The following is an 11,136-nucleotide window of genomic DNA, read 5'->3' on the forward strand; positions in this document are numbered from 1 at the left end:
AGGGTAAGCGAGAAGAAAGGACTCTAGTGGTCAGGGTCAAAAGTAAAGGAATGAGACATGAATCGGATAATGTCACAAACAAAAATGAACATGAGTGAAAAGCTTTGAAGTTCACAGTCAATGTAGAAGACCAATAGCTTCTAAAAACTTAAAAACCTGCTTGTAAGTTACGAATGGTTCATCACCCAATAACAGCATTGGGTATAAGGGAATGTGCTTTCTGTATAACTGTGCGAAGTGAGATCGGCGTTCCCGTTCATAGAAAGGGCAATCAATTAGAAAATGGAGAACACTTAGAGGTTTGTCACACTGTTCACACAAAGGGGCATCCTCCCCACGGAGCAGGCAGCCATGAGTCAGATGAGTGTGGCCAATGCGCAAGCAACACAGTACTAGTACTTCATAAAAGCGTTCCTGGTGCCGGGCGCTCGCCCATTCACCCAGGTCTGGCTTAACGAGATGCAGCTTGTTGTAGATCTCCTCATTCCACTCGGCTTGCCATTGTGCTCGTATGCGGGACTTTACAAAAGTGTAATAGTCCATGTAGGGGATCCTTTTAATATCTACCTCTTTGCTGACGCATGTGCGGGCAGCACGGTCGGCTGCCTCATTGCCCATGGCTGGGAATCCAACAAAAGACGATGGTGCAATGCTTTCTGGCTGCCACAATCATTTTCTTCTGAACTTCAACAACAAGGGCGTTCCTTGCAGGCAGCAGTGAACAGATGGCTCGCAAGGCACTAAGAGAGTCAGTGAAAACCACTGCCAGGGGTATCCTGTGACGGGCTATGTGTTCCGTAGCCAACAGGAGGCCATACAGCTCCGCTGTGAGAATGGCAGCAGAAGTATTTATCCGCCTTACAACTTCCACTGAAGAGCCAATGACAGAGCAACCAACAAAGGTCTCAGATTTCGTTCCATCTGTATAGAACTTTGCATAATCGTCATACAATTGAGCAAGTTCATGAAATTCTTGCAGAAGCACAGAACTTGGAGTGCTTTTCTTGTTATACTGTGCAAGAGACAGGTTGCAGTGTATGTCAGGGTGCTCCCAAGGTGCTATGGGGCCAGGGAATTCGACTACCTGGGATGCCACATCTAATCTGACAGACTCGGCCAAGGTCTTCAATCGCATACTGAATGAAGGGATCACGCTAGGTTTTGCGAGAAAGAGTCGTTCCGACCGTGTTTCTTGAACAATTTCTCGAGTGGGGTGCTGGAGGACAGATCGGATGCGAAGAGAGTACATCATGCCCAATGTGAATTTACGTCTTTCGAGGCAACACTCATTAGCCTCTGCATACAAACTGGGCACAGGGGACGTACGAAATGCACCCGTAGCCAAACGAAGCCCAAGGTGATGAATCGGATCCAACATCTTGAGCACAGATTGCCAGGCAGACCCATAAACAAAGCAGCCATAGTCCAATTGGGAGCGCACAAATGAGCAATAGATCCGCAGGAGGCACAATCGATCCGAGCCCCAAGACCGGTGAGAGAGAACTTTAAGGATATTGAGAGACTTGTGAGCTTTCAGTTTCAGGCTTTTTGCATGAGCATTAAAATTCAGTTTACTATCAAACGTAAGACCCAAAAATTTGTGCTGAGGTTGGACACTAACATTACTATTGTAGATTGTTAGGGATGGTTCAAGAAGGATTCCACATTTGCGGGTGAAGCAAACACATGCAGTCTTTTCAGGAGAGAACTTAAACCCATTACTGTTAGCCCACTCAGTAAGCTTGTTGATGCCTAGCTGAGCCCTGCGTTTACAGACTGAGAGGTTACAGGAGGAAACTGAAATTTGTAAATCATTGACGTAAAGTGAATACTGAACCGACGGAGGGATTACAGAAGCAATGGAGTTCATTTTAACTATAAACAAGGTGACACTTAGTACTCCCCCCTGCGGCACTCCATTTTCCTGCAGAAATTCACAGGAAAGTGTGTTTCCCAGCTGGACTCGAAAAGTGTGCCTGTCTAAATAGCTCTGAATTGCACGAAGCTTGCGACCACGCAGTCCGAGGTTCAATAGGTCCCTCAAAATGCCAAAGCGCCAAGCCATGTCATACGCTTTCTCGAGATCAAAGAACACGGAGAGGCAGTGCTGCCCGTGTGCAAAGGCCTCATGCACGACAGTTTTGAGACAGACCAAGTGGTCAACTGTGGACCTTGATAAACGATAGCCGCACTGAAATTTGTCGAGCACGTTACCATGTTCGAGATAGTACATTAGCCTACGATTAATCATTCGCTCCAATGTCTTACAGAGACAACTGGTAAGAGAAATGGGCCTATAACTGGAAACACAAGAAGCATCCTTACCAGCCTTCAAAAATGGAAGGATATGTGCTACCTTCCAAGATGAAGGGAAATAGCCCTCCTGCCATATGCGGTTATAAAGATATAAAATGACATTGAGTGTAGAAGGATGAAGATGCTATAGCATTGAATAATGTAAACCATCTCGTTTAGGAGCTGAGGGCATTGTGTAATGGAGAACTGCGAGGAGCTTGTGCAAGCTAAATGTAGCATTATATTCCTCCTGTTTACCTCCTGAGGTTTTCAAGTGATTGCTCTCAGCCTTCAGCTTGTGTCGAAGGAAGGTAGATGAATAATGATGTGAACTGGATATATATTCAAAATGTTCCCCAAAAATATCAGCTTGTTCCTAGAGTGTGTCTGGGCATGTTCCATTCCTAAAAAGCAGGGGGATTTTTAATGCATGATAGGAACCATTGATCTTGTGTATTCGATCCCAAACCTCCTTAGGTGAGGTACTGCTATTTATAGTGGAAGCATAGCCTTGCCAACCTTCCTGTTTGGCTTTTCTTCAGACGTAGCATGCACGGGCCTTCATTTTCCGAAAGGATATGAGGTTATATCTAGTGGGGTATCATCTCAGAATACCCCAAGCCCAATTTTGTTTCTTGCATGTCTCTTCACATTCCGAATTCCACCAGGGCTTTGGCCTCCTAGGAAGAAATTGAGATGTCTGCGGGATGGACAGCTTGGTTGCCGTGATAATGCGCTCGGTTAAAAGATGATTGAGTTCGTCAATTGTAATACTTTCGAGACGAGAATATGCTAAAAGCGATGCCTGCTTGAAAAGGCCCCAATCAGCCGTGTCAAGCTTCCAACGAGGCGGGCGTGTATGAATTAAAAGAGGGGCTACGCTAGAGGTTAAAAGAGTAGGAAAATGGTCGCTTCCACGTAGATTGGAATCCACACTCCAGGAAAAATCTGGAAGTAAACTAGCAGAACCAACTGAAAGGTCGATGGAAGTTGATGACAAAGATGATGGACTAAAATAGGTTGGCTGGCCCATATTAAAAAGACAAAGACTTTGTGTGGTTAAAACTGACTCAACGATTTTTCCTCTGACATCCTGACGTGTGCTCCCCCATAAAGGGTTGTGACAATTAAAATCGCCCATCAAAAGGAAAGGTTCAGGAAGCTGGTCTAACAGCGAGTTAAAATCTGAACATTTCAAAGTAAAGGAAGGTGGTAGATAAAAAGAGCGTACTGTAAGAGCCTTATGGTGCAAGAACCGAACAGCCACTGCTTCAAGTGGTGTGGACAGTGGAACCTCTGTGCAGGGAACCTCTCCCGGGAGAACCACCGCAACTCCCCCAGAGGAACTGACAAAGCTCGGACGATCCCTCCGGAAAACCTGGTAACGTCTGAGGAAATTAGCATGGCTGGTACTCAAATGATTCTCTTGCAAGCACAGCGCTCGTGGCTTGCACTCCTCCAGAAGATGCGCTACATCATCCAGGTTTCTTAGAAGGCCACGGCAGTTTTAAGCCATTTTAGGCACAAAAACCGGAGCACATGGAAAAGTGAGTCAGTTGCCTCACTTCGGAGGAGTTACAAGTTCTTTCGATTTCTGTTTCTTCGTAGTCTGCCACTCCATCTCATCCTGGTCAGAACCCCGAGTCGATGAGGGGGCAGCCAAGGCAGCGCCAGTGTTCTCCTCAGCCCCGCAGGCAGACTTGCCTGCTAGCCCGGGAGGGTCTGTGCCGCGGGACCCCAATCCGCGGCCACGACCAGAAGTAGGTGGAAGGGTGGTCGAGGTACTGGGGAGGGGTTCTACCCCATCCATCTGTTCCACCTCTTTTCCCGACGAGGAACCTGCGTGCGAGCCACGCAGCTCCTTGGTTGCTGGCTGCCTCTCCAGGGAATGAGGCCGAGGGCCTCGCTTCTTCTCCTTAGGAGAGCGGCCAGTGTTGACAGGTGCAGACAGTGCTGGCCTGTCCTGAGCAGAGGAAGCAGCTAAGGCGCCCTCCCCGCGAGAAGGGGGAGCCTGCTGACCCTGCTCCATAGTCTTGAAGGGGAGGGCGAACATGGCTATTGCCGGCCCGTCCTTGCCCAGGGGAGCAGCATGCCGCTCCTGTTGATGGGATGGGGCCCTTAGGTCAGCCGCCAAGATCTCAGGAGAGACCTGAGTGGCCCTAGTCTCCGAGCGTGGTGCAGGACCCCTGCGCACCACCTCGGCGTAACCTCCCTTTGAGAGGAACGACAGCTTCTTCTTAGCTTCCAAGTAGGGGATATTCTCCTTTGCCTTTAAGGAAAGCATTTCTTTTTCTTGACGCCAAAGGAGACAGGTGCGGGAGTAGGCTGGGTGGGGCCCACTGCAGTTACTACAGCGGGCCGCCGCCTCGCAGATGTCAGCAACATGTTCCTGGCTTCCACATTTCGCACGAGTTTCTTTTCCTTGGCAACTGCGTGACCCATGCCCAAAGCGCTGGCAGCGGAAGCACCGTTGCGGATTGGGAACATAGGGACGAATGCGACACTGGAGATAACCCGCCTTCACAGTTTCAGGGAGGGTATGTCTTGCAAAGGTCAAGATCACATGCTTTGATGGAGTTTCCTTGCCATCCTTCCAGAACATAATACGTTTGACAGCGACAACACCAGCACCTTTCAGTCCTTCCAGAATTTCTTCCTTGCTAGCATCGAGGAAGTCTTCTTCAGAGAGGACTCCACGGATCGTGTTGAGCGTCCGGTGAGGACTCGCGGACACTTCGACGTCCACTATGCTGGTCATCTTGGAGAGTGCCTCACTTTGAACTTTTGTATTTACTTCAACGAGAAGGTCGCCGGAGTGGAGTTTTTTCGCTTTGTATGAGAACTTGATACGGTTTTCTAGCACCTTGGCTACCACAAAGGGGGACAATTTCGACACTGGTTTGTCTTCGAGGTTCGAGCGAATGACAAAAACTTTGCAAATGTTCCCATTTCAGGGACTTTTTTAGTGACTTGGGGCTCAGGGCAAGGCCTCTTAGAAGCCTGCCTTGAACCGGGTTTAGAGAGGAGGGACGCCATATGAAGGGCGAGAACTTCGGCATCTATAGCGCACCATCCACCACGGAGTCCAACGAGGGGATAGGTAACGTCTCATAACAGGTCTGGCTTGTCTGAGTATGTTACTCTACCAGTGCTACTAGGGCGCTATAACCAAGTGTGGGTAAGGAGAGAGTTCTGTCGCCACCCAAGGTTAGCCCTTGCCGCCAAACGAGTTGAAAAAGGAAAGAAGAAAAATGAGAAGAGTGAAAAGAAGGAGAAGACAAGGGTGAAAGAAGGGATAGGAGAAGTGGCGACTGACTGAATCATCCTGGTCGGGCCAAGCCAGGACACCCGTCTACGGGAAGCGGGGGCCGAAGTGGTGTATTGCCTCGCCCAGGGGGCCCCGAAGGGTCCAACCTACCCCGGGCTCGGCTCAACCACCAGGATGCCCTTTTCCCCGGACACGGGAAAGCCACGGACAGCCAAATGTGGGCGGGCGAACCCGCATGGCTTGGGGTCCGTGGAGACGCCACTCTCCAAACACCTGCTTTCACAGGTGCCCCCTGCGGGGAGTTTGTGACATGTTTGCTATCTATTTGGGTCTGGTGCCTCTAGGAGCTATTCCAAAACATGCTTTTATTTCGGGTCAACTTTCCGAAATGTGTGAATTTCACAATGGAAATTGTGAAATGTACATATTTCACAATTTCCATTAGCTCACACTCGTACACAGAAATGAATGCCTTACTTTCATGTTGATCAACATCTGTCTCGAAAGTTAATCATATTTAAAGGGGTTAGGACGAGAAAATGAAATGGGTAGATTATTCTTGAAATAATCAATTTAGGAATTTTGATCATTTTCATTTGGCAACCAGGCAGCACTGCCCAAGTTAGTCACATCATGGTGCCCGTATGCCACGTGATCATGAACACAATCATTCTAAGGGCCCCCACGATCGCCCAAGCTCGCCTCGCCGCGGTACGATCACAACCCCTCACGCAACTCGGCTACTCCAACGCTACTCTCACTCCCGTGCACGGCCCTTCCAACTTCCACCCTGCATGCACCTGTGAGACCGTCGCGGACGACGGCGACTACGGCGAGTTCGTCCATGGCAATCTCCTCGTCGCTGGAGCTGGTCGCCAGCAGGTCGCAGTCAAAATGACCAGTTTCCAAAATCGCTTGATAACAATCACTCTCATCACACTGCGATCAGTGTCAAAGACTTCGACGAAGCAAGCAATGCCGTAGACGTACTCGTCTCTAAACGCAGAAGGTAAACGAAGGAGCTCAAGCTCGAGACGCCAAAGACAGCCAAGTCTACGAGTGCATGCAAGGGGAAGCCACGCGTTGGGCGAATGACGTCACTGACACAACAAACCTGGCGGCTTTCCCGAATGGGGTAGATCTGAGGGTCCCGCATATAAATCAATTTATCCTCGAAACTATCGCTCCGTTTTATAAACAAGTTTAGCAGAAATATAGGAATGAACATACAATGGGTCTTAGCAGTATAGTTATCTCATATTTTATTTTTGGCATGTTCTAACCCCTTTAATTTGTGTGGAGTGCTTGGATGGGACACATATATTATTAAATGAACATTACCCAAAGAAGAATTTTTAGAGCAACGTTGAGAGCAATTTCTTTTTTTAATTGAAAAACTTACACTCGCAAAAATGCAAAAAGATAAAAAAATATTCGGGGAATGTTCATTTTATGACATACCTGTCCCATCCAAGTACCTGACAAAAAAAAATATTTTTGGAGGGTCAGTGTCTCTTTAATTATTATTAACTTACGAAACACAAATTTGGACACACATGTTGCTCAACAAGGAAAAGAAGGCATTACAATCGAAGAAGGCTTTCGAACCAAGAATTCTTCCTGTATACGAGTGTGAGCCAGCACACTTTAAAATAATGGTTTACATTAATGAACCGTCGAGTAACTGACCTTGTTGACGGCGTGTCCCAGATGAGTGTCTCCGTTGGCGTACGGCGGGCCATCGTGGAGCACAAACTCGGGCCCACTGTTGTGTTCTCGCTGCCACCGGTAGTGCTCGGAAAAGCAGGCAGACTGAAATAAAGGAAGCTTCTGAACGGTCACTGCAGATTGACCAGCCACACTTCGAGAATAAACGTTACGTTCGAGATGCAAATATGGGGCAAAATCTATGCTTTTCTCCAAAAACAAACTGGGGTGTCCGGTAAATCTCAAGTTCTTCAGATGTCCGACACATGTGCTATTTGATGCAATATAGTTATGCCCATCAGCATATTATTTGTCAAAAGCACATCAATGATCCACCACCGTTAAATATCTCTGCCATGGTTTCTTCCTCCAATGTGTATGCAAACTGTATGTAAGCACTATTTTTCTCTAGTCCAAAGTGTTGCGGTTAGTTCATCTTGAATTGAAGCTGCGAAAAACATGCCTTCAACGTTACTGGGTATGCTGTTGACACATACATTGCTTATGTCGAAAAATATTTTGTTAATGTCACCTTGTTATGTTGCAATATGTTTTACAGCATGCTTCCCTGGTTGTTATAATGTGGCACTTTTCTCTTAAAGCACGCTTTCTTGAGTGCTATAATGTGGCACGTTTCTGTGTTGTTGTTTTTTTTTTTTTTATTGTTTTTTTTCTATTGGGTTTTAAAGGGGGGTGCAATGATTTCCGGACTTCGGTCAAAGATTTCTGGAAGTTTCCCTCTGACACTTCTGAAGTAAAGAACAGAAAACCGATTTCGCCTGCGTGTCCTAGCATGTTGCGTAAAAAAAAAAGATAAATATTGGCGTTTCAAGCACCCCTCAACTCACTCCCAGCCTTCAGGGTCACACCTGGTTCCTCTCCAAGTGACGTCATTCGGAGTGCCGTGTAGGTTCCCGTGTGCTATCTCGGAGGACGCTTCCTCTCCCTTTCTCTGCTGACATTAGCGGGCGTTATGCTGCAGCTTAGAGCCGAGCAAGGTCACGTAATCTTTTCGCCGTAGTTCCTTCGGCTGCCACTTGGGGCTGCAGGTGGGGGAAAAAGCTCGACTTTTGCTTTGCGATTATGCAGCGGAATCACGACATTTTTAATGAAGGAGGTGTTTTCTCTATCCTCCGGGACACGATAAACAACGTAAAAATGACGAGATGCAAATTATTTTAATCATAAAATCGTTGCACCGCCCTTTTATTAAGCACAACTTGCAACAAATTAATCTGCTATCCCCCACTGACATAATGCCAATGTAGCAAAGTAGAAATTACCACTACGCTGTGAGGCAGTGACAGGCGCCAGTGACTATGTTGCATCAGTGAGCTGATTGAAGATAAAAATATAAACCTCTTTGGTTGCGGAGACACGGGACATCGCTTTTAGTGTCGCCATTTTACAGTTAAAGTCACATTCCATTAAGAGTGAAATTTGGAGCACCTCTGAGATAATATCGGAAAATCCCGGCGTTCGCGTAGTCAGTACCAAAACAGAAACCAATGCATCGACGATACACCACCTTCGCGATGTCGTCGTCCCTCTGCGATGTTTTGGCCCCACTGAGTCGCTGAGGAAAGCTCGTCTTTGGCAGAAGAACAGTCCCGGCGTACGATTTCCTGCTTAAAAACCTTGATCCCGCGCATCCGAGCCGGTATCTGTTCAGCACGCGTGAAAACCTCAGTATTTTCAACAGCATCGTGCGAACCGCGTTGGACTCCATGGGTGCCGCCATCTTACCCGAAGCGCTGCGTTCGTTCATTCGCCTCCTGCGCGCGAAGACAACAGCGCGGGTACAAAAGTGTAACCTTGTGTAACTGTTTAAACTAGGGGTGTCGCGAACCGGCCGAGGTTCGAGTTCGACCTGGTTCGACTTTTTCGAACTTTTCGTGGAAATTTCGACGAACCTTGTATTGAGGTTCGACTCGTGTGCGCATGCGCGACAGGCTAACCAGTTGGCTTCGGATTGGATGGTAATGGCTAATGGATGAATTAAGGGCACCGCTGGTTGGTTATTTCAGTTAATACAGTACAAACAAAATGAAGTTATTAACGTCTTTAGTGATTAGAAATGGTTTCTTTTAATTCAAACTGTTCATAAAATAAAATAACCATTTGCATAAAAATAAATTCTCCAAACCTAGACATGCGTCTATCAAGGTCTGGCCACACTGTCCGCAAAGTCGAACTGGTCGAATCTGGTTGAAAAGTTTCGAAGGTTCGTCGAACCGGTTCGACTTAGTCGAACCCCGAAAGTTCGACCTAAGAATCCGGTTCGACAAAAGTTCGCGACACCCCTAGTTTAAACAAGGTTTAACCAAGTTTGACGTCACAATTGTTTTGATCCGTTTTATTTGTAAAGGTCAACAAATGTATTTTTTTCTGTTAGTGTAGTATTTATTTCTCTTACAAAGATGATATGTTTGAGTTAATGTTCAGAGTCACTTATTTCTATGACACTTGCTGGATCGCGCGTCCCCACTCCGCTATCTGGACGGCCATCTTGCACGCCTATTTTTTTTCTTGTTTTGCTAGCGTTGCAGAGGCCGGGGGCAGCGTGCTGAGGGGACGTTTTCTACTCGTTCGTCGTCACTCGCCGAACACGTTCTTTAAAGGGATACTTCAACAAAATTTGAAATATTCCCGTCATGTTCAAAAATAGGTTGAATATGATCCACAATATCCGTAAATGACCATCGCACGTTTGTATTTTGAGCCTGGTGGCTGTATTTTTCGTTATAAACAGCCCACTCTAGCAGGCGCTCGGAGAAGGCCCAGCGGAGACCACGTGACATTTAACGAAATCGTGACGGAGGTCGTCTCAGGACGAGCAAAGCTGCGGCGAGGCTGACGTCGATAGGATGGCCTAGTCGTTCCAGCCACCGAAGCGGCTGCTTTTGTACGAATTTTGAGTGACGGGTTAATCTTCTGTAATTTTGTAGGGGGACAATAGCGACTTCTGCGACACACAAAAGGCATTCTCGGGAAGAGGGGAGTTCCTCCTGCCCCTCTTCTCTCGTCGTGGCCGGAGACGAGACAACCTCCGTCACTAGTTGTCAAGGTTCCTAGACGGGCATTACAAGCGAGGCGTTAGCGACATCCACCAGGTGCTCTTTGCTAATCGTTTAATTCGTTTTAAAATTCTTTTTCGTGACTTTTTTAACAAGATATTGGTATGTTCGAGGTGATGTTGCTTTTTTGAACACATATAGACCAAAAAATGAGCGCCGAAATTTCATTGTAGTATCCCTTTAAGATCCTGTGTGAGGCATGATACTTGCCGTTGAAAACACGTGGAAATTTTTACGAAAGCGCAGTGCTGCAGGAGAAAGGCACAACTCGTCAAAAACAAGTTTCGTCGGTCTCGCGGCGTGCTCAAAGCTTCCTTGGCACGCCGAAATGGTGTGTCTCCAGGGGCGAATGCAGGAATTTCCTGAGGGGGGGAGGGGCCAGGTGTTGGTCAGCGTATCATATGTTTAGAAACCCCCTCCCCCTCGTTTTACGCCTTAAAATTTACACAAGCAGAAATCAAGAGGGAGGTCAGGAAATCCGGACCCCCCCTCTAAATCCGCCCCTGTGTGTGTCTTTTCCTTTGCACGCTTGGATACTGATCAAGAATTGAGACTGTGTGGACGTGTGAAGCCGTATGTAAAGGTGCAACTCATCGAAAGCAAGTGTCGCCGGTCTCACGGCGCGATCAAAGTTTCCTTGGCACGCCGAGTGCTGCATCTTTGTGCCTTTGCACGCTTGGATACCGATCAAGAATCGACGCTGCGCCAAAGTTTTGAAGGAGTGTCGCGCGTAGATGTCTTTAGATCATATATATCGGTCACAGAGTTCTGGATCGTCCAGCTGTTTTG

At 47.3% G+C, this 11,136-nt stretch overlaps 1 protein-coding gene across 1 annotated transcript in view; it reads right to left on the reverse strand.

Annotated features, from left to right (window-relative positions):
• The window catches only part of LOC8053929 (isoleucine--tRNA ligase, mitochondrial), a 62,768-nt gene extending 53,742 nt beyond the window's left edge, over window positions 1-9,026 (reverse strand). Inside the window, exons 1-2 of the mRNA XM_040216302.3 lie at window positions 8,799-9,026; window positions 7,253-7,375 (exon numbers count right to left, since the gene is read on the reverse strand). Coding sequence (XP_040072236.1) covers window positions 7,253-7,375; window positions 8,799-9,011 — 336 coding nt within the window. The 5' untranslated portion in view covers window positions 9,012-9,026. The remainder of the gene's footprint in view (window positions 1-7,252; window positions 7,376-8,798) is intronic.
• Window positions 9,027-11,136: the final 2,110 nt, after the last annotated feature.

The sequence above is a fragment of the Ixodes scapularis genome, unplaced genomic scaffold, assembly GCF_016920785.2.
Source record: "Ixodes scapularis isolate PalLabHiFi unplaced genomic scaffold, ASM1692078v2 PGA_scaffold4__175_contigs__length_147842914, whole genome shotgun sequence".
Lineage (NCBI taxonomy): Eukaryota > Metazoa > Arthropoda > Arachnida > Ixodida > Ixodidae > Ixodes > Ixodes scapularis.